The sequence below is a fragment of the Camelus dromedarius genome, chromosome 13, assembly GCF_036321535.1.
Source record: "Camelus dromedarius isolate mCamDro1 chromosome 13, mCamDro1.pat, whole genome shotgun sequence".
In the NCBI taxonomy this organism is placed as follows: domain Eukaryota; kingdom Metazoa; phylum Chordata; class Mammalia; order Artiodactyla; family Camelidae; genus Camelus; species Camelus dromedarius.
Window position 1 is genome coordinate 68,761,581 of NC_087448.1, and position 22,770 is coordinate 68,784,350.

Consider the following 22,770-nt stretch of genomic DNA (forward strand, 5'->3'; position numbering starts at 1 on the left):
TGTTTTTGTTTTTGTTTTTGTTTTTGTTTTTGTTTTGGAAGGGGGGTAATTAGGTTAACTCTGGGTATATATTTGAAAGAAACAAAGCCACTAATTCAAAAAAATACATGCACCCCAGTATTCATAGCAGCACTATTTCAATTGCTGAGATACGGAAGCAACCTAAGTGTCCATCAACACACACACAAGCATGCGCGCGGTGGAATATTACTCAGCTATAAAAAATGAAACTTCACCATTTGCAGCATCATAGATAGACTTGGAGGGCATTGTGCTGAGTGAAAGAGACAGAGAAAGAGAAATACTGTATGATATCCCTTATACATGGAATAAAAAATAACTAGTGAATAAAACAAAAAAGCAGCAGACTCTAGTGGTTACCAGTGAGGAGGGGCAAAATAGGGGTAGTAGAGGGGAAAAGGTTATTATGGGATTGTATGAAATCATGTGTGTGAAACTTGTGAAAATTATAAAACACTATAGAATTTAAAGAATCTTTTATTCAATTAAAAATAATCTGAAAACATTTTCCTTTACTGAGGTAAAACTGACAAATAAAATTGTAAGATATTTAAAGCGTACTTTGTGAATAGGATTTCCACTCCCAGAGTTAATTATCACATCCACCAGCTCTGTTTACCCCCTTTGTGTGTGTGATGACATGTAAGTTCTATTCTTTGGAAATTTCAGTTACAGCACACGGTATTATCAACTGCAGTCAGCATGCTGCATGTTGGATCCTCAGACTTACTCATCTTATAACGGAAAGTTGTGCCCTTTAATCAGCCTCTCCTCCCTCGCCACCAATTCCCAGCCCCTGTCAACTACTTGTCTACTCTCTGCTTCTGTGAAGCCCACTTTATAAGATGGCACATGTATGTGATACTGTGCAGTGTTTGTCTTTCTCTGTCTGGCTTATCTCACTTAGCATAGTGCCCTCTGGGTTCATCTATGTTGTTGCAAATGACAGGATTGCCTTTTTAATGGATGAATAATATTCCACGGTGTTTGTGTGTGTGTGTGTGTGTGTGTGTGTGTAAGCATGCATTTTCTTTATCTTTTCATCTGTTGATGGGCACCTGGGTTGTTTCCATGTCTTGGCTATTGTAAATTAATAGAGTTTTGGTTTCTTTTGCATAAAAATCCACAAGTGAAACTGCTGGATCATATGGTAGTTCTGTTTTTAATTTTTTGAGGCACCTCCTTACTATTTTCCGTAATGGCTCTATCACGTTACATTCCCACCAGCAGTGCATGTGGGTTCTCTTTTTTCCACATCCTCACCAGCATTTGTAATCTCTGGTCTTTTTCATGGTAGACATTCTGACAGGTGTAAGATGGTAACTCATTGTGGCTTTGATCTGCATTTCCCTAATAATTAGTGATGTTGAGCATCTTTTCATGTACCTTTTAGCCATCTGTCTGCTTTAGAAAAAAATGTCTGTTCAGATCCTCTGGCCCAGTTTTAAGTAGATTGTCTGCTTTCTGATGAGCTGTATGAATTTTTTATGTATTTTGGATGCTACCTCCTTACTAGTTACATGATTTGCAGATGTCTTCTCCCATCCATAGGCTGCCTTTTCATGTTGCTGATAGTTTCTTTTGCTGTATAAAAGCTTTTTAGTTTGATGGTGTCCCATTTGTTTATTTTTTGCTTTTGTTGCCTTTGCTTTTGGTGTCAAACTTAGGAATATTATTGCCAAGACCAATTCAAGGAGGTTTTCCTATGTTTTCTTCTAGGAGCGTCATGTACGCTCCATTTTTCTGGGTTGTCCTGTTTGTTGTCTAATTGTCACAGTAGTCTTTTATCCTCTGTGTTTCTGTGGTATCAGTTGTAGTGTCTCCTCTTTCATTTCTAATTTTATTTATTTGACTCCTTTCTCTCTTTTTCTTAGTGAATCTAACTAAAGGTTTGTCTTTTTACTTTTTTAAAAAAGACAGCTCTTAATTCCATTGACCTTTTCTACTGTCTTTTTAGTCTGTATTTCACTTATTTTTACTCTTATCTTTCCTTCCTTCTGCTGCCCTTAGGCTTAATTTGGTCTTTTTCTAGTTCCTTAAAGTGCTAGATTAAGATCTTTCTTTTTTTATTAATATAGACATTTATTGCTATAAACACCCCTGTTAAAACTGCTTTTGCTGCATCTCATAAGTTTTGGTATTTTGTGTTTCCATTTTCATTGGCTTCCAGATATTAAAATTTTTTTTCTTTGATTTCTTCTTTGACCCATTGAGTTTTTCAGTAACATGTTGTTTAATCTCCATATATTTGTGAATTTTCCAGTTTTCTCATTTTTGATTTCTGATTTCATACCATCATGGTCAGACAAAATGCTTGATATGATTTCAGTCTCCTTATATTTATTAAAATTAGTTTTGCAGCCTAATCTATGACCTGTCCTGGAGAATGTTCCGTGTGCACTTGAGAGGAGTGTGTGTGTGCTGTTGGGTGGAACCTTCCACGTGTGTGTGTTAGGTCCCCGAGGCAGGAAGTGCAGTTCAGGTCCAGTCGTCCCTTGTGGATGTTATGTCTGAACGAGCTGTCTGTTGTGGAAAGTGGGTACTGATGTCCCTCCTGTTGCCGTGTGGTCGTCTGTGTCTCCCTTCAGATCCGTTAGTATTTGCATACGTACTTACGAATGCTGTATTTTCTTGATGAATTGATCTTCTTTCATTGTATAGAATGATCTTCTTTGTCTCTTGTTGCCATTTTTGGCTCTTTTTGTCTTATACAAGTACAGCTTGCATGGAGTCTTTTCCCATCCCTTCACTTTGAGCCTGTCTGTCCTTAAAGCTAAGTGAGTCTTTCATAAGCAGTGCTGGATCTTGTTTTCAGTTCATTCAGCCCATCTGTGTCTTTTGATTGGAGAATTCCATTCATTTATATTTGGAGTGATTTCTGTTCGATGTGGACTTCCTGTTGCCGTCGTGTGAGTTGTTTCTGGTGGTTTTAGTGTCCCTCTTAGGGTCGAGGCTGAGAACAGGCAGAAGTAACCCGCTGCTTTGCTCCGTCCACTCCCAGCCCCGTCTCTGTGTGGACAGAGGAAAGTCGTGGGTGAGGAAGTGGCTCTGGCAGATCAGAACCCACAGAGAGATTCCCTCTCTGGGTCCCACCAGCGACCCGGCCCCGGGGGTCCTGCCCCAGCCGCTCCTGCACCAGTTCTGTTCTTGAGGACCACTGAGATGACCTGACGGAGACAGACAGACAGTGGGATGGGTTAGGGAGAGAGCCCACACCTCTGGTTGGAATAAAGGAGAACTGCAGGGGCTTCGGAGGACGGGCGATCATGCCTGCTCACCAGGCAGAGGTCTGACTTGACGTAAACGGGAGAGGATGTCATAACCCTGGAGCCCACAGCGAAAGGCTGTCTTATATTTTTCCTGATGAATGAGTGAAGAGGAAACAGGCCTTACTGTCAGCTGAATGCCCGGCAGCTCAACCTGTTTGTGGTCAAACAGCGGTGGGGCTGTGGGTCTGTCTGCCGTAAACCTGCAGCCGCTGATGAAAGGTGTCAGTGGTGCAGTTTGTTTAGCAGGTCCCGAGGTGGGTGTAGCACCAAGCTCACACCTTTCGTTACAGGACAAGACAGCCAGGTGAGTGTCAGGCCTGGGGGCCTGTGTCCAGGTTTGGGAGCCATCTGGGGACCCGTGCAGTGCACGATCTGCTGTCTTTCTGCACTTCTGAAAGCTCTTACTTCTGTCACTGTGTATGTGGGAACTCAGTTGTGAATTGATGAAACTTGAATTTTCTTAGCTCAGATCAGATGGCACTGTTGGTGTAGGCCTGATCTCCAGACAAAGCAAGACTGCATTCAGCTCGAATCCAAGCTGAATGAAGCTCTCCTCTGTGCTACAGAAGCGGCTGGCCTGGTTGTGGCGGCTCGGAGTGCGGAAGGGTTCCAGGGGCCGAGCCCTGCGCCTGGGCTCACGACAGCCTCCACCCAGGAGGGCGTCTGTCGTCCGCAGCTGAGAGCCACCGTGCACGGCAGACCAGACTCGGCCTCCTCGTTCCGGAGGCCACCACGTCCCCGCGGCTTCCTGTGGAAAGTGTTGCTGGCAGTGCATTAGGTCCCAGTGCGACACAGATACTGACAGAGAGCCCTAGTTTTAATGAGAAAGAGCACCCGGGACTTGTGGGTATGTTACAAGTGAATTTCAAAACTCCCAACCCGCCGGCTAAAAATTTCAAGTTTGTTACAACGGATGCTGTCCCTTAAACAGCATTTGCGTGTGAGCTGGTGGGAAGCCTGTGTCCACCCTCCATGCCCTCCTCAGCCGTGGGTCCTGGCCCAGGCACTGCTCTGCCTTGCAGGGTGCAACACCATTGCCTTGGGGGACCCGGGTCCAGTTACTGTGACAGCCATGTGGGGCCCTGCGCCAGTGGTGGCCCCACCCCCGGGGTCACCTTCACAGAAGGGCCACAAGGTGCCCCCCTCCCCCTGTGGGGGACAGGACTCAGCTGACTTCTCGTCTTGTCCTAGCTGAAGGTAGAGGTGGGTCCCAAGGGTTACCGTTCCCTCTGCCGTGACAGCCTCGTGTTCCAAGTGAGCTCACGAGCCCCAGCCCGCCTGCCTCCCAGGCCAGGTGGAGCGCGTGTCCTGAGGTGCTGGTCACGCCAGAGAGCTGCCAGCGCTGAGGCTCCTTCGCTGGGGTCCCCATCGCTGGTTGTGGGACCGAGCACGGCCTGCGACCTGCCACTGCGCATCCTCGGGGACCAGCCTCCTTTCATGGCTTGTTGCCTGGTCGGTGAGGTGGAAGCTGTTTATCTAGGTTGCACACTTGCGGTGAGGATTATACTTTACACTTAATTTTACAGGGAGTGGAAAGACATTACATTAAGATGACCTTAGTTTAAAACTTAGGTTTCAATTCTTTTTTCAAAAAATTTTACCATCATACGTTACATAAAGCATACATTAAAAGAGAGCAGAATACAAAATAACGAATTGTAAGTCGACTATACTTCAGTTTAAAGAAAGATTATTGCATGTCAGAGTTGTTTCAGAAAAGTGAAAATTTTTCTGTCGTTACTATGCCTTTCGAGGGCGGTTTCTGTAATTCTGGCTGTCACGCAGCGCCACTGTGAGCGTGCCGCGGTCAGCTCGTGCGTCCGCGCGCGGACGCCCCTCCTTCCCGCCGACCAGCCAGACGAGCGGAGCAGGGCCCACCTGGCCGTCCGCCCGGCTCCCGCACTGGCGCTCCTGCCCGTGTCTGTCACAGACGTGAGTCCGGCAGCAGTGAGCTGGCAGGACGGCTGGCTGTGGGGGTGGGATCTCCTGAGGCCTCCGTCTTGGGCTTGTGGACGGCTCCTTCCTGCCGGGTCCCCGCGTGACCTGGCTTCCGCGCACGCTGGCCCGGCGTCTTCCTCTTCTGAGGAGGACCCCCCCCCCTCCCGCAGCCTCGCGTTAGCGCCGCCCTTCCGTGAAGGCCGCGTCTGTACGTGCGGCCCCACGGCGAGGGGCTGGGGTCGGAGCGTCCCCAACAGTGTAGAATGTGAAAGGTTTCGCGCTGTGAGCGAGCACGAATGAAGGGTGGGGCTTGGAAGCAGGCGTCCTCGCGTGCGCACCCACCCCCCACCCCCCGCCCTGTCTGGACGCGGACTCACCATCTGCGCGGTTCCGCCCTGCAGGCCTGGCAGCTGCGCTTCAGCCACCTCGTGGGCTACGGGGCCAAGTACTACTCCTACCTGGTGTCCAGGGCCGTGGCCTCCCTGGTCTGGAGGGAGTGCTTCCTGCAGGACCCCTTCAACAGGTAATACGTGGGGGGATTCATGGGACGTCCACTCTCCACCGCGCTGCGCCCTGAGTCAGGCTCCAGGAGCGCGACCCAAGCCTGGAGAAGCCCCAGCTGCTGCGGCTCCCTCACCTGCCAGCCTGGCCCCGCCTGCCCCACGCCCCCCCCCCCCCACCTCCCCCACGTGGCGCGGCCTCCTGTTCTCAGCTCCCTCCCGTCCTTGCTGATGGGCCTCCTGATTTTCAGCACCAGCCTCTCGAGTCCTACTCGCGTGGAACCTCATTTCTTCTCTGTGGCCCACAGAGGACCTGACTGCTCTGCCCTTGGGAGCAGCACCACTGGCTGCTTTACCAGACAGCGTCCTGTTTGTTCTGTCTCTGGAAGGTTTTCCTCCCCAGGAGGGCCTTGTGGGACCCTGGCAGGACCTGCTCTGGGGGCCCTGGGGCCGCCCTGCCGTGAGGGTTCAGACCTGGCCCCTCAGGAGTGTCTGGGCGGCCTCCTGGCCTCCCAAAGCGTCCACGTACAAATCCCAGTGGGGATGGGGGGGTTCTGGTGGGGACACCCAACGCCCCTCCCATCCCTGCAGTGGGGGCACGACATGCAGTGAGGGCTGGGGAGAGAGGCCCAGGGGTCCTTGATTCCCTGGACCTCAGGCTCCCGCTGCTCCTCCGTCAGCAGGACCAGGACAAGTTGCACTTTGCTGAGTCCTTCGAAGAAGCCTCCTTGGAAAGCAAACCCCTAATTACGATCTGGCCTAACAGTCACCTGAAACACTCCTCACCACACAGACACTGCAGACAACCCCTCTGGGCAACCTCCCGTGCGCACAGGGTTCAGGGTTCAGGGCACCTGAGGTTGCGTGGAGTGCAGGTGAGCTTCCCTGTGGCATCTGTCTTCGGTCAGGGCAGCCTTGCTGGCGCAGGCATTTTTATGGGAGGACACTGAGGCTCAGTGGGGTGATTTATTCAAGGCTTCACGAACCACCTGGACTAAGATGAGAACTAGGTCTGCTCCTCACTCCCCACCCCACCCCACCCCAGCTCCTGATGTAACTCGCCAAAGGCTTGGGTTTTCTCAGCAGTCAGTCATCACATTCAGTTCCAGAATGTCTTGCACTGAATCTGATGTAATAGAATTTTTAAATGTTTTGCGACTTGGTACCCACATGCTGTTCTGCCCTCTGCACGCTGAAGACATTTGGTCTGCTTTTTAGATTTTTATGATTTTCAAAAGATCTAAAGCCAGAATTGAGTATCATAAATCAACTTGCGGGCTTACAATTCTTGACTGAAGATTTCTATAAAATAGGCAAAATAATTACCTTGTTTGAAGGAATCACGCTTTACTAGAAAACCGCGTACTAATACGTATGTACTGCAGTGTTTGTATCTGGCTGCGTATGCGTTCTCGCCTACACATGCGGTTGCCATACTTGTTAGACGTGTAAAAGTAAACTAGTCAGAACACTCATTGGACTAGAAAATTCCTCACCTCCGTCAGAAGACCCTTTCTGATCCCAGTGCTTAAGTCTCCAGGCTGAAAGGCCACACCTGGGAGCCAGCCAGGAACTGGAGGCCGGGAGCAAGAGTCTGACTGCGGGGAGCGGAGCTGTGGGGCGCCAGGAGGGGCACGGACGGACCCCCTTCCAGCCAGAGGTCAGGCAGGGCTCTTGGCTGCCTGGTCCCAAGCGCCAGCTTCTGTCCACATGTCCTGTTCGGGGCACACTTAGCCTCAGCACTCACTTCTGGATGGAACCAAGGTTATTTAGTGTTTGAGGTCAGCATGTTTTTGATATTGAACTCCTATCAGCATTTCTGATTAGACACCATGTTCACAAAATTTCCCCCAAAAGGTGTTCCAAAAAGAGTGGAGTGAAAACTTCACAACTTACTTAACTTCAGTCATTTAGAGACGTCACAGACGGCGCTCCTCACTGAGCGCAGCTAACAGCAGCGCCGCGCATTCCTGGTGCAACACCCCTTCCTGCCCGCTCCGCTGCCTTCAGGCTCACATCAGAGTCCTGGCTTTCTTTGCTGGGTGCCGTCTCAAGTTCTTTTTTGAAAGAATGGCACAAATGACTTCAAATCTCACTTTAAAGAAATCCTGAAGATGATGGAGAAGGGGGTATGATTTTCTGCTTATTCTGTCAAACATAAACAGTCCTTTCTAAAGAGAGTGCTGGCTACAGAACAGTCCGCAGTGCCGTCACCCTGTCTTCCTTCGTAGGGCAAGGTAGAAGTCAGAGTTAGACTCTGAGGAGGCACCCGTAAAGAAGGGCAGCTCTGATCTGACGTCGGCTCGGTGGCTTCACGGGCGGGAGCAGGCCCTGTAACTGTCCCCTGTCTCCCCAGGGCGGCGGGAGAGCGTTACCGCCGGGAGATGCTGGCGCACGGCGGGGGCAAGGAGCCCATGCTCATGGTGCAAGGTAAGCCAGAGCGAGACGCTTTTTTATTTTTATTTTTTAAGGTTTTTATGAGTTATGTGTGTTGGTATTGGCAGTTTGGGTTTTGTTTTGCATCATCTGTGATGAGAGCTGTTTCCTATTTTCTCTCTACTTTTTTTTTCTTATAAAGAGATGATGCTTCCCCTGGGCGCTCTGTTCTGAGCATGTTTGCTTGTATCCCAGGTAACAAGTTAGTTACTGTGACTTACTTAGATTGCTGAAAAAACTTCAGGCTTTAGCTTTCAAAACGTTACTAACATGCTAACAGGGAATTTTTACTGTAAATTCTCAGAACATTTGCCTTTAGGTTTTACTAAGTCACGATGTATTTCTTCAGCCTGAAGAACTCACTCTTACTCCGCTGGGAGGCCTTGCTGTGCCTTTGTTAGACATCCCAACACATCAGGGTGGATTTTTTCTCCGTTGAGAAATGAGACCCTAATCCGGTCTTCTCTCTGACACGTCCTAGTGCTGGGCTTTCCTGTGTCCTTTTTAGGATGGTTTTTTAAATTTAAGTACTTTCATTGAAAACCGCATTGTAAGTGGAAGTGACCGTCGTGAGTTTTCATTGAATGTTATCGCAGGTATTTCTGGGAAGATGTCAGTGTTACTGGAGACTCTCAGTGTATCTGCGTTTACATTTGCAGCTGACCCCTCTGACTGTCTGATAGAGGCGTCTAGAAAGTAACTTCTGGTTCAGGAAAATGCTGTTTCTGTCGCAGTAGCTAAGTGTCCTCCTGGTGGTGGCTCTGACCTCAGCGTCCCTGCCTGGGTCCGCCCCGGCGGTACCCACACCCTGAGCAGAGCTGCAGTCACTGTCCTACAGCCGCCCGTCCTCCGGCACATGGTGGTCCAGAGCTGTCACCGTGCCTGGCCCTGGAGGTGCAGGACTGAGACCCACCCCCTGGGAAACTTCACTCTGTCAGCTTCTCTCTGAGCTTCTCTTGGGGGTCGGGGGGCATTCCTCCAGCTGGGTCTGCCCAAGGCCAAAAGCGGTCCGTCGCCCAGCCCTGCTGTCCTTGTGGGGACACTCTGGTGTCCCATCACCGGATCCCACCTCGGGCTGCCCTCTGGATCACGGAGGTGAGTGATGCCGCCCACTTTCCAGCTGGTCCTTGGTGACCCTCTACCTCCAGGCACTGTTTGATTAGTTTCCGTGTGTTTATTACCTTAATCTTCCTGCAACACCGTGAGGTAGGATCATCCTAACCCTAACCCTACCGGTGGTGAAACGGCCCAGGTCCCAGCCTGTGTTGAGAGGTGGTGGTAGGGGAGCGTGGATCCGGACCTGTGACCTCTGGCTGCAGAGATCAAGCTCCTCAGTGCTCCCCAGCACAGGACGCCTGGGTGAGGGTCCCTGGGGACGCATGTAAACATGAAATTAATTGGCTCTGGTCATTCAGATTGTGTCCTTTTAGGCTGGTAGTTTGTTGCGTTGTGTCAACAGCCTGCTGCGAGTCAGGATTGAAGAGGCGCCCCGGGACTGGTTCTCAGTGGGAACCCCTCCCCGCAGCCAAGCCTTTTGTCCCTTCTGAGCCCAGGGGCTCAGCACCATCCGCACATGAGTCCCAGCTTGTGTGTGGCTCCGTCAGAAGAAAAATATTAGATTCTTTTCAGTGTTTGACTTTTGGCTGGTATATTTTTCTATTCTGCTTCTGCGATTGTTGTAACATCTCTCTAAAAATTCTGTTCTTCATATGGAACATTTTTGTGTGAAGAAACTTGATAGTTTCCACACTGAAACTCACCCATGGAAAGAGAGAAGACCGTGGTTCAAACTAGAGATGACAAGGTATTCGGGTTGCACTTGGCTCCAGCAGTGGGACGCCTGTGCCTGTGAATTTAATGTCTTCCTCGAGGTCGCTCTGCCGGGTCTCAGGTCTCAGTAACGCACGGGATCCGCGGCGGGGTGGGGCGGGGGTGCCCAGAGGCTGCCAGGCCTGCTGGACTCCGCGGGGCCGGGTTTGTGGAGCAGGACCAGCAGTGGCGCCTCCTCTCCTTACGTGCGTGCGGCCAGCCCGCACCCCAGGACAGGAATGTCTCAGCTGACGGCTCAGAGGTCAACATCAGGGTATCCCGATGGGTGAGACTACTGGAGGGCTGTGATGTGAAAACATGAAGAGCTAGTTGGTGTTACTCCTTTAGGAAAATGTAAGTTTTATAGGTGCTTTATCTATTTCATGTAACTACTGACTAGGAAAATGTAACGAATTAAGTAGCAACAGATAAAGAAATTAGTTCTTTACCTCTGTGACCAAATGACAACTTCATTAACCTCACCTCAGATGAACTGCAAGCCAGTCCTTTGAGTCAGAACACCATGCACTGTGATACATAAAGAAATCCACGCTTTGATCTTTGAACACCAAGTTGTGCACAGGTGAATTTCACCCCCCCCCCCATTAAGAGTGGGCGGTCACCAGCTCCGCACCCCTTGGTCTGAAGGTCTCGCTCTGGCAGCCATCTGGGCACCGTGGGCCAGGTCCCTGTGCTGACTCTTGCTCTGGGCCCAGGGAGCCCCAGGAAAAATCTACAGCTTTTCCAGAAGACCCCATAGTTTTTTCCTCTCAAAACTCAACCATTTGAAGACAACAAAATGGTTAAAACAGCGTTTCCTTCCTCGGGAAAAAAAAAATCCGAAGTGGTCACATGGTGAAACAAGACTGGACTTCCAGTTCCTGGGTCTGCTCCTTGCTCAATTACCTGAGGAGGTCGGTTCACCTCCCTGAGGGAGACTGTGACTTGACTTCAGAACCCTTCTTTCTAATTTGCAGCTTGAAAGTATGTGCTTATCTAGTTTTAAACACATTCACAGCACATACAAAGACACGTTATTAGCAGAATATTCAGTTCCCTAATCCCCCACTAAACACAAGATGGCTGGACCCAGCTTTCCCGACTGGCAGGAACTCTAGGGTGAGCTGAAGTCCTGGTTTTCAGTGTTAAGTTTTCTGGTCTTCATTCTCTACCCCCACAGTGTTCCTCTGGTTTAAGTATCACATTTCCTAGTAATAAGAGAACTCAGTTTTGGCTTAAAATAAACTATGATGATGTGGCATTTTCATTCACTTTGCTATTTTTAAAAACACATGCTAGAAAAATGTGTAGGTGCGCGTTGGTGAACATGACCCTGAGCTCAGTTTCTGTTAGTCATTTCAGGAAAGGAACAGCTTTCTAGAAAGACTAACGTGCAGATGATCTGGGAGCAGCAGGCGAGTGATGTGTGGCTCCACGAGGAAGCAGGCTTGTGTTCGCTCGCATGAGGCTACTCACCTTCCTTTGCTGACCGCTGCCTTTTATGTTACCAGCAGTCCTGAGTGAGTGGCCCTTGCTGAGTTTTAGTTTCAGACTTTACGTAGCTTTAGGAAAAAACTAACATGCTGAGAAACCTCCCTGTTGCCCGGACACATCCTGTCTCTTCCCCGAGGAGGCAGCGTTCGGTAAGGACCAGAGGCACCCAGCCCTTCGAGAGCTCACCATGTGTTCTCTGCTTATAAACACGAAAGGTCAGATTTGAAATGAACAGACACGTAATAGGGATCCAGAGGGCCGAAGCCGAGACGAGGCCAGGACCTCAGAGACGCGGTAAACAAGGAGAAAGGGTGTCAAGGGCCCTCCTGGAAAGACGCGCCGGTCCCTTTTCTGACTGACTAGGCTTTGGTCCCAAGAAAGAGCGCTCCCTGGGGGTGTGGTGTCTTGTGGGCACAACAGGCAGGTAACGGGACCGCACACTGGGGACAGGCGAGCATTTTGTGTCACTCTGCAGTGCAGGGTGACCCCTCACCTGGCACAAGAAAGCCAGCCTTTACCAGGAAGCGAGAGCGCCTTTCTTCTGTGAACTTAACCCGAAGCCTCTAGTACCCTTGGGTCCCCCCTGCCCGCCCATGTTACTGTCAATGCTCCAGTGAATAAATTCAACCAGCATAATTTTTGCTAGCAAAGGTGATGAAAAGCCTCTGGGAAGGTACCTTGTAAGCAGAATCTGAATTTGTTAACCCGTTGAGCGCACACTACGCCAAATACAACTCAGGTGCCTTTCACCGTGAGCAGTGTGCCTGGTCGTGGCCGCGGGGCAGGTGAGCACGCTCACTGCAGGTCCCTGGGGGTCTCGACCAAGCCCCTTGTCGGCCCTGGGCAGCAGAAGTTCCTGCCCTCATGGTTCCAGGTACTCTGCTTTAGGGCGGAGTTAGAACAGATAACAGCCTGTCGGAAGGAGGTCCACTCTGGGGAAGGGTCTGGGGACAGTGGCAGGAGGACAGCCGCTGGGTGCAGGCATCAGCAGTCCCCTTATGCGGCCGGGCTGGTCTGGGAGGGTCTTGCCCCTTCACAGAAGTGGGAGTCAGGCCGGCGCTACAGAGCCGTTCCTGGGCCCCGGGGGCTGCCCTGTGGCCAGCACCGTGCCCTCGGGGACCGCAGACTTGATCTGAAGTGTAGCTGCCTCACAGCGCTGTCACTGCAGGACATTACCAGGTACTGAGTGCAGCCCCCCCCCCCACTGCCGCATGGACTCAGGGAGCTCTGTGCTGCTGTCCACTTTTGGAGGGTTGAGCTCTCTGACTGTCCCTCCACATGTGGGTGGGGCGAGTCTGCTGACCTGTGCAGCACCGAGGGGCATCTGGGGTCTGGCTTGCTCTGAGCTGTCCGAGCCCCTTCTTTCCCAAGTAAATATCCTGTCGGAAGCTCATTCCAAGAAACACAGCAGCAGCTATGTTTTCAGATTGTGTCAGTGCCCGCAACTTTCTGATGGGGGTGCAGGCAGTATTTTCTCTGGTCTTCTGATTGCTCAGTGGTCTGTAGAGGTGCTCAGTGCTCGGTGGTCTGCAGAGGTGCTCAGTGCTCGGTGGTCTGCAGAGGTGCTCAGTGCTCGGTGGTCTGCAGAGGTGCTCAGTGCTCGGTGGTCTGCAGAGGTGTTCAGTGCTCGGTGGTCTGCAGAGGTGTTCAGTGCTCGGTGGTCTGCAGAGGTGCTCAGTGCTCGGTGGTCTGCAGAGGTGCTCAGTGCTCGGTGGTCTGCAGAGGTGTTCAGTGCTCGGTGGTCTGCAGAGGTGCTCAGTGCTCGGTGGTCTGCAGAGGTGCTCAGTGCTCGGTGGTCTGTAAAGGTGCTCAGTGCTCGGTGGTCTGTAAAGGTGTTCAGTGCTCGGTGGTCTGCAGAGGTGCTCAGTGCTCGGTGGTCTGCAGAGGTGTTCAGTGCTCGGTGGTCTGCAGAGGTGTTCAGTGCTCGGTGGTCTGCAGAGGTGCTCAGTGCTCGGTGGTCTGCAGAGGTGTTCAGTGCTCGGTGGTCTGCAGAGGTGTTCAGTGCTCGGTGGTCTGCAGAGGTGCTCAGTGCTCGGTGGTCTGCAGAGGTGCTCAGTGCTCGGTGGTCTGCAGAGGTGTTCAGTGCTCGGTGGTCTGCAGAGGTGCTCAGTGCTCGGTGGTCTGCAGAGGTGTTCAGTGCTCGGTGGTCTGCAGAGGTGCTCAGTGCTCGGTGGTCTGCAGAGGTGCTCAGTGCTCGGTGGTCTGCAGAGGTGCTCAGTGCTCGGTGGTCTGCAGAGGTGCTCAGTGCTCGGTGGTCTGCAGAGGTGCTCAGTGCTCGGTGGTCTGCAGAGGTGTTCAGTGCTCGGTGGTCTGCAGAGGTGCTCAGTGCTCGGTGGTCTGCAGAGGTGCTCAGTGCTCGGTGGTCTGCAGAGGTGCTCAGTGCTCGGTGGTCTGTAAAGGTGTTCAGTGCTCGGTGGTCTGTAAAGGTGTTCAGTGCTCGGTGGTCTGCAGAGGTGCTCAGTGCTCGGTGGTCTGCAGAGGTGCTCAGTGCTCGGTGGTCTGCAGAGGTGCTCAGTGCTCGGTGGTCTGCAGAGGTGCTCAGTGCTCGGTGGTCTGCAGAGGTGCTCAGCACAGGTGCTGCTCTTCACCTGCGGTCATGGAGGCATGTTGTCAGCCACAGGCTAGAACCAGCTGAGAGAAGCAGGTGTCATTTCCTCAAAGCTCTCCATGTGGATTCTTAGCTGACAGCCCGCGGTATAGAGCTCCAGGGGTGAAGGAAATGAGGAGCCACAAGCCTCCCAGACAGAGCCGGTGCTGGGGACATGCTGATGGGTTTACACTTGAGAGTCCACCAGCACAGGGACCACGTGAACCAACAGGAGGTGACCACACTGAGTGACATGAGTGAGACAGACACCATGTGATACCACTAATATGTGGAATCTAAAAAGTGACACAAATGAACTTACTTACAAAACAGAAACAGACTCACAGATACAGAAAACAAACTTATGGTTGCCAGGGAGGTGAGGGTGGCGGAGGGATAAATGAGGAGTTTAAGGTTAGCAGATACACACTACTGTGTACAGAACAGACAACAAGGACCTACTGTGCAGCACAGTATGCCCGGTATCCTGTGATAACAGAATGGTGTGTGTGTGTGTGTGTGTGTGTGTGTGTGCGTGTGTGTGTAACTGACTCACTGTGCTGTGCACCAGAAACTAACACATTGCAAACTGACTAATTCAATTAAACAAAAAAAGCCCCCTGAGAAAGGGCACACTAGAATAGCAGGAGTAGTGGTTTTGAGCAGATTTTAGTTGAAGAAGTGAAACTGACATTTGCTCACCAACTCTTACCTGAAACCTTGTCAGAGCGCAGAGGCAGGAGCACGCCCCCTGGGCTCACTGGGCCGCCTCCTGAAGGACCGTCCGCGAGACACCTGGTGCTTCTTTCCTGCCACCTCTAGGAGAAGCCTTCCCCTTTGACCATCGTGTAACGTTACTGATAACGAAATAGGTTATATGCTCCTTTTGTTTCCTGTTTCGTTTTTACTTAACAGTTTGTCTTTAAAGTTTTTAAAATAGAATAACCCCTCCGTAATTTGAGCTCGCACGTCTCAGGTACCTAAACGCCACTTTCAGATTCTCTTCCACCGCGTCAGGTAAGTCAGGGCGCGTCGAGTGACACACGCTGAGTGTCTTAACCCCTTTCTGTACAGTCCTGTGTTCAGTGTGACCGAGCCGACGGTCAGGAGAAGAGCTGAGCACTAAACGTTTTCCCTTCAAGCAGCTTAAACTGAAACAGCTTCAAAACATTCTTAAAATCTGAAATCACACCTTCAAAATAATCGGAATTCCAGCACCACCTTCATTTCTGTCTTCTTCCTGTTTGTGCTTGTTTCGCTGCAGGGGGGGGACTCTTACTGAGATGTTGCCGCGACCTGTGCTCTTGTTCAGGGGTAGAGCGCGTGCTTAGCAGGCACGAGGTCCTGGGTTCCATCCCCAGGACCTCCAGTCAGTCAGTCAGTCAAAGAACACTTGTTGGATGTGAACTAGACTAACGGCTGCTGCTTTTGCATTGGAGTCAAGCGGACGGGAGAGAGCAGCACTGGTGGTGACGAGATGGGGCCTGGGAACCGCTCTCCCCGCTCTGCTGGGCGGTTTCGATGCGCCGGCTGCGGCATTGAGCCCCTCACACGCACCACCTCCTTTAATCCTCTCCACGGTCAAGGCGTGCTCACTGCCTCAGGTCCCACCGAGGCGAGTGGCGGAACTGGGCTCAGATTCAGGCGCCCCGACTTGTCCCGTGTGGACCAGTCATCCCGTAACTTTCCAGGTCACAGCGGGAAGCGTCTGCTCTGGGGACGGCTGCACGCCTGTCCGTCTACCTTCCTCCTGCGCTTTTATAATCTGCGGCACTGAGGCTTGGACTCCGGTGCTCAGACGGTGCTGCCTTCTCTGAGCAGCACGTCCCGGGACAGAGCTGAGAGGCGGCACGTGCTGACCAGGCCTGATGTCCCGTGGCAGAGGTTTTATGGCAAAATCAGAGTTGCTGACCGAGAACGCGTGAGCGCGAGGCATGTCTCGTGCCTGACAGCACACTGGCTGGTAGGGAGCCGCCTTTTCTTGCACAGCGTGACGGGAGTAAATGAGGAAAACATGTCCGGGGGTCAGATCTCGAGTTCAGTGGCTGTAGGATTTCAGCCTGGTTTCAGTAACAGGTGGACGGCAACCCAGACGCAAGTCAGTTGAATCCCTCGTCTCTGGCTTGTTTGGGTATGTGCTCAGCGCAGCCTCTGAAGCAGCTGGGCGCTTTCTGGAAGAAAGGGATGGGAGACAGCACCTGGCTTCTCAGGGCGGAGGCCCCCCTTCTGTAAATGCACTGATTTTTGAAGAGGGTGTGTGTGTTTAATGTATGGGTGTGGAGCTTCAAAAGGCAGCATGTTTCGTAACTCAGAAAAGGAACTGGTGAGTGGAATTGAGAAATCTGACAGTGAAATGGAGATAAACCAATGTGGAAACAGCCGGCCCGGCCCCCCCTTGCTGGACAGGCATCCCACCCCCCACCCCCCCAGCAGGGAGCGACCTCGGGGAGGCACAAAGGTTCCACCCCGGCCCGGGCGCCACAGAGCCGCTTGGTTCAAAGGAGTAGAGGAATTTCACTTGCTGGCTGCCGTCCTCCTCTTCCTGGGGCCTGATGGCAGATAGTGGGGCCCCACCTCGGGAGAGAGGTGTGGGTGCCTTGGAGCAGCCAGGAAGAACTTCAAAGTGGAGGAGGGCGAGCCGGTTGCCCAAGGCGCGGGAGAGACGGGGCTGGGATGAGAGTCTGATTTCGTAAAGTTCACCCGAGCTCTTCACATTGCCAGGCCAGCCTTAGAGCTGTAATCCTTCCTCAGTCGGCCGGGCTGGGCTCCTGTAATTACTGCAGCACAGAAGGATGGCTGTGAACTTCCGTGATGGGGGAGCTGGGGTTCACAGCGCCCCTCTCAGGCCCCCGTCAGTGTGGACAGCCCACTCTCCTGTGCATCCTGGGTGCCAGGATGTTTGCCCACAGGGGACGGGACACAGAAGCTAAGAATCTGGGCAAGTCACAGGCTCCGTCTTAGTACCTTGGGGGGTCTCTTCCTCTTCAGGTCGTGGTAAAGGGCGCGTAACGTGCCAGGCACCATTGTCCCCACTCAAAGTGACCGTCAGTGGCATTCAGTGTTGTGTGGTCAGTCTTGTGCACTCTTCCTCCATCCCAGCCGTCTCTTCTTGATAAACCTTTTACCACAGCTGCCATCAGGTAGAAAGTGGATTGATTCTAGTCACATCTTCCATTTCCTTCTTTCAGTAGATAAGCAGCTCATAAAAAGCAGACAGCGAGAACCAGGAAAAGGCAAAGCAAGCCGTGACCCCCGTGACCCGTCACCTGGGCCGTACGCTTGTGGTGGGTGTGGGATGAGGACACCCTGAGCACGTCGTCAGAGATCAGCGCTGTGGAATTCAGCTGGTGCAAAAAACAGGCAGCAGCATCCTTCAACTTTGGGTCTGTGGTCACTGCTCCCAGTGGCGGAGCATTTCCTGTGTGTTAAACGCATTTTCTCATTTAGTCCTTATAACAGTCTAGCAAAGTAGATGACATTGTACCAACTTACGGTCTTCAAAATCGTATTTCACTCTACCTTTACCCAGACAGCTCCTCGCACACGTGAGTCTCAGGGAGTTAAGTGGCTGGTCTGCAGCTCCTTGCCCAGGCAGTTGCTTCAGGGCGGCTCACCAGAGCCTTGCTCTAATCCTCAGTGCCTCCTTTGGAGGCACCAAAAGTTTTGTTTAGAAAATGAAGGAAGTGTTTATCTTTCCACTCTATTCCTCCTTGGTGACCCTTCACAGGAAAACTACTGGATGGTCAGAAGAGGAGAAACAGACTGGAATTTAAGGCATCTGAGGGGCAGTGCAGAGGCTGCCGTGGATGCCAAATGTAGGCAGGGCCACGCCGCTCCGGGGGCTCAGTGAGGGGGCAGATGCGGCCCTTGGGGCGCCGGGGCCAGGATGAGCCACCCAGTCATCCTCAGCCCTTCCTCCTCCTGCTCCGGGAAGGATGGGCTGGCGCCCAGCTGGGCAAGGGAGGGAAGCAGGCGTTTCCATGGTTTTCTCCCCTGACAATGACCTTCTCGAGGGGACCATCATCCTACGGGGTGAGGCCCGGGGTGGCCCTCTCGTTGCAGAGCTAGGAGCAGCCAGGTGGGCGCCTGGCTCAGGCCTGACGGAGGGGGGCATCCCCTCGCCCCCAGGGGCTACCCTGAGATACCCTGTTTTCACAGAACCAGTGACAGTCCCACAGGCCCCCAGCACAGGGACTGACGTCCTGTCGTCCCCCTGAGATGCTGCAACCCACCCCCCACCAGCAGCCTGATGGCGGCTCCCAGCTCAGGACACTGGGGAACAGCTCCCAGCGTCCGCTGCCAGAGTCAGGTGTCAACAGAACACTGTTTCCTGGGGGCTCCAGTAACCAAAACGGACCCTGCTCTGGCTTTTGTTCTTTTTAGTAAAAATACTGCGGTCGGCCTCTGATGCCACCTGTGGCCGCAGTGCCCCCCAACCCCCCAGCTCTGGGGCTGGGTCGGTGCCCTCTCTGGTTCCCCCAGCCCAGGTTTTAAGGCTGTTTTCACGCCATACCCACTGGATCTTTCAGGTGCTGGCCAGCCAGTGTGCTGTCACGCTGGGGGCTTGGTGGTCATAACTTGGAACAGCATCCCAAACAGATGCTCCTTTTGTTTCCTGTTTCATTTGAGAAACGCTCTAGTTTGAGTAGGAAAGCAACCCTCTGCTGCTCACCTCCTTTCCCCTGAGCTGGTCTGCCGGGGTCTGTTGGGCCGTGGTTCTCACGCGTCGGGGTCATGGTGGGCCCATTACAGTGCTGAGCCCCCCAGTCCTGCTTCCTCAGGTCCAGGGGTGGCCCTAAGGTCCTCCGCTGATACCGTGATGTTGGTCTGGGAGTGACACAGTCTTAGACCCGCTGGACCCACCCGTTCCTGTAAGACAGCGTCTCAGTCGTCCTTTCACCAGCATCTTCCTGATACGTAATATGACCTGTGCCTGCCTCACATTCGCCTGGGGCACTTGGGTGGGGAGTGACTGTCACTGCATCCCGTCTTCTGCGTGGCTGGCCTTCCCCATGCCATGACCACGGTCCTCAGGGGCACTCAGGTAAGTGATGCCTGAAGTAGACTCGGCATGGGGGAGGGGAGCTCCCCCTGCACTTCTGAGGCTTCAGCAGTCCACGTGCTCTGCGCTTGCCGCGTCCCCCGGGCTCTCGGGCAAGGACCAGGCGAGGGTGTCCCCCTAAACCTGGGTATTGTGCTCCAGGAGGCGGATACGCCCAGGCCAGGAGCGCGCGGATGCTGTGAGGACATGGTCGGACCCTGTGTGACTGAAGGCACAGGTGCCAGGGCGTGGACGGCGGCTCCGTGCTCGGCCTGACTCAGCCCAGGGCTGACGGGTGTTCTCTGTGGGAGCGCGGAAACGTGTCTGGTTAGGAGCCTGAGAGTGTCCAGGCCAGGAGGGCCCACGTGGGGGGCTGAGGAAGGGGCTCCTCTTGGGCAAACACTGTCTCTGCCCCCAGGGGTGGCGGCAGGTCTGACTGCCCAGGTAGTGGCTTCATGGTCCCAAAACTGAGCTGCCCACAGCCAAGAGCTGCATCGGGAGGCTCTTGGACTTACTCCCCCAGAACTTCACACATGTGGGTTCTGACCTGTCTAGAATGCTGAGGTTTACATGCGGGCCTTTCTAGAAGGTGTGATTTTACAGACGTCCGGGCCAGCACCTGAGAGCCCAGGCCCTGGGACCAGACCGCCGGGTCCACAACGGCCATAGAAACCTGCAGAGCTGTGCACCCGTTTTCCCTGTTCCGTCTCTCACCGGCAGGCCCCTCCCAGGGGTGTCCACACCGCAGGCACAGCCACCACCTGGCACGAGGCCCTGGCACCACGTGGCTGTGGTGATGGCCTTGCTGGGCCCGCTGTCCTGGCAGGTCCTGCGCGACACTGCTGTCCCCAGAGTTTGGGCTGTGGGCCCACAGTCTGGAGCGACCAGCTGCATGGAGTGTCCTGCTCCAGCAGTCACTCTTCAAGGGCTGTCGTCAGGTCCTTCAAGGTCACGAAACGCACTGGCTGGAGCAGAGCGGTCGAGGCGGAAATGTCCTAGCTTCTCCCAATTTTTATGTGCCCATCTGCCTCTCAGGTGAAATGAGGAGAAAACAGATTGAATCATCCCTCTGCTACTCACCACCTGGCCCCGTCCCCGAGGCCGGCAGGGACACGGACTCAGCGACCGCTTTTCCCTCACAGACGTGTGAGTGCACGTGCATCCTGCCCGGTCGGTCGGTCTGTCTGACATCACCTTCTCAGCTGTAAAGCTGTGCTTGGTTTTGTCCTGGTTTCAGTCACCCCTCCCTCCCCTCCCATTTAGGTGATTTCACAGGGAAGCATCCATAAGCCCCACCCGCTTGTGGACTTAACACCCTCTACCGGGTTCCAGGGGCTCCTAGGAAATTGCACATCTAATCACCACCTTTAAGATTAAGATTTGAAGACAAAGGGAACATCTTCAGCTTCTTAAAGAAAAAAAAAAGTTCTTGGAATCTTGTTTACTACCTGCATACACAAAAGCTAATTCCAATTTATTTGTGGAGCTGCCCGAGAACACTTTTTCTTTGAACTCTGTGTGGAAGTTTGGCAAGGGTCAGCATGAACTCTAAGCAAAGCGAGGATGCCGCAGCTGCACGCCAGGAGAGCGCCCACCCCCGGAGCTGGTCCCACCCCTTCTGGTCCTGCTCCTCCTTCGTGAACCTCCATCCTTACACCAGTTGCATCACATACAAAATTACCAAACCATTTGTCCCTGACCAGACTGTACTGAAAATACTGAGAGTGCACGTGGTTTTCTCTCGCTGTCGCCACGGCCACCGTTCCTGGAGACGCCCAGGCGGCTGGAGGTGGACCTGGGAGAGGGGGTGTCCCTCAGGGGCATCCGCCAAGGACAGAGCACAGTCCTGTCTCCGTGGGCAGGTCGTTGAGGAGAAGAGAACACTTCAGGGGGACGGGGCCATGCTCACCTGAGTAGGCGGGCTCTACCTTCTGCAGCTCTAGGCCTTTGATTACCAATGACCAGTCGTTTACTTACAGAACGCTGCACGTGTTACAAGGAAGGAAACGTGGAGCTGGATAACCCGTGTGATTAAAAGCCATGTTTCAGTGTTTTCTCCACAGGTGGTCTCTGTGTTAAGAAACCTGGCCACTAGGAAATGCAGAAACCTGATTTATGAATCTGACCGCATCTGTCTAAGTGAACACCTGCATCTCAAAGACGCCATGAAATGTGATGCATTAGCCATCATCCTGGTCATGGTCATGCTGAGTCTGTGCCTCAGTCTCCCCCAGTCTCCCCCTCCCGACACCTGGTACATGGCTAGCCTCTCCACCTCGAAGGCCTGAATTTGAACCTCAATCTTCACATCTTTTCATCTTCTCCTATGATCCCAGCTCCTCCACAGAGCCTTTGGAATCTCTGTCGGAGCTCATTGTCCCCCCCTTTCTCCCAGCAGCTGCAGTCTGTGTGCTGGGGACACCCACTTTATGTGGGCTGCTCTCAAGCACTCAGAAACGCTGACTGACAGGGAGCACTGGCGTGCTTGCATTTAGCTCCTGCAGTTACACACTGCTCGCTTTGCCTTACCACGCATCCTCCTGTCTGCTCCTGCATCCACCCATCAAGTACATTTTACCCAAAGACACGTCTGCGAGCACAGCGTTAACTAGGGCTCAGTGGTGGGCACTTTTCTTTCTGAGACAAAGAGGGAGTGTGTGGTGTCTCGCTGTGGTCTAGTTTCCACCCAGGGCTTCTAAGTTCTGTCATTTGGATATCTTCTTTTGTAGTTTTGATTTTAAAGTGTGTAGAACTTGATCATTAAACTTGGTAAGTAATTAAGCATAATCAGTTCCGAGTCAACCCAGAGATAACTGAAAAATTCAGTCTTCTGACATTGCTTCAAGAGTGTAGTAATATCAGCAAAATAAAAACTCCTGGGAAACATATTTGGGTCTAATCTCTAAGCTAAGTGTTGATGAGATAGTTTAAAAAAAAAATTGGAATAAGCACTTTCAGGGCCCACACGCTGCCCGTGACTTTGAACCGTCCCGTGGTCAGTGCTTCATGGAGCCTGAGCGTGATGTCCCTCTGAGGCACGGTCTGTGGTGACCAAGCCAGCTGACCTCTTCTCTGTTCACAGGTCTGCTGCAGAAGTGTCCTTCCACTGACGACTTTGTAGACGCCCTCCTTTCCGATTTGGACCTCGACTTTGAAACTTTCCTCATGGATTCTGAATGATAGAAACACCTCAGATCGTTTGTAAATCACAGTCGTATCATGGAGACACTAATTTCGTTGTAAATGCTACAACTACGAACACTTGCTTCTGATTTCAGTATTCAGTTCTGTAATAATTTATGAAAAACCTTAAACCAATGGAACTTGGAATAAAGAATTTCTTTTAGTTATTTGGGCTTTTAAAATCTGGCAGATTTTTGAACATAAGGAAATCCACTCAATGAGTGGGTAAAAAGTAGAGCACAAGGTGGTAGAGTCAGGGGCTGGCCCACCCTCAGTCCAGCCACTCTCCTAGTGACCTCTGCCCCTTCCCCGTGTTCTCTACTTGGGTAGAGACTTCATTAAAAAGCAAAATTATTTCCATTTGAAGCCATCTTCAGAAAGATTACACATGCAGTCCTCAGTGATTTCTTCAGACTACTATAGAAGTGGCTTTGAAAATGCAGCTGTCAGTCACAGTGCCCAGGAAGCACCTGTAATTACCGCATTGGCTTT

At 52.4% G+C, this 22,770-nt stretch overlaps 1 protein-coding gene across 5 annotated transcripts in view; it reads left to right on the plus strand.

The window, feature by feature from the left end:
- The window catches only part of MIPEP (mitochondrial intermediate peptidase), an 84,623-nt gene extending 62,178 nt beyond the window's left edge, over positions 1-22,445 (plus strand). Inside the window, exons 14-17 of one of the 5 annotated variants that reach the window (XR_010383710.1) lie at positions 5,630-5,751; positions 5,980-6,603; positions 8,085-8,158; positions 22,178-22,223. Coding sequence is in view for 1 of the 5 variants with exons in the window: in XM_064493268.1 (XP_064349338.1) it covers positions 5,630-5,751; positions 8,085-8,158; positions 22,178-22,275 (294 nt within the window). In the remaining 4 variants the exon portion in view is untranslated. Of the gene's footprint in view, positions 1-5,629; positions 5,752-5,979; positions 6,604-7,253; positions 7,418-8,084; positions 8,159-22,177 lie in introns of those variants that run through there. The other 4 variants (XR_010383707.1, XR_010383709.1, XR_010383708.1 and 1 more) reach the window with 4 other exon arrangements.
- The last annotated feature ends 325 nt before the right edge of the window (positions 22,446-22,770 follow it).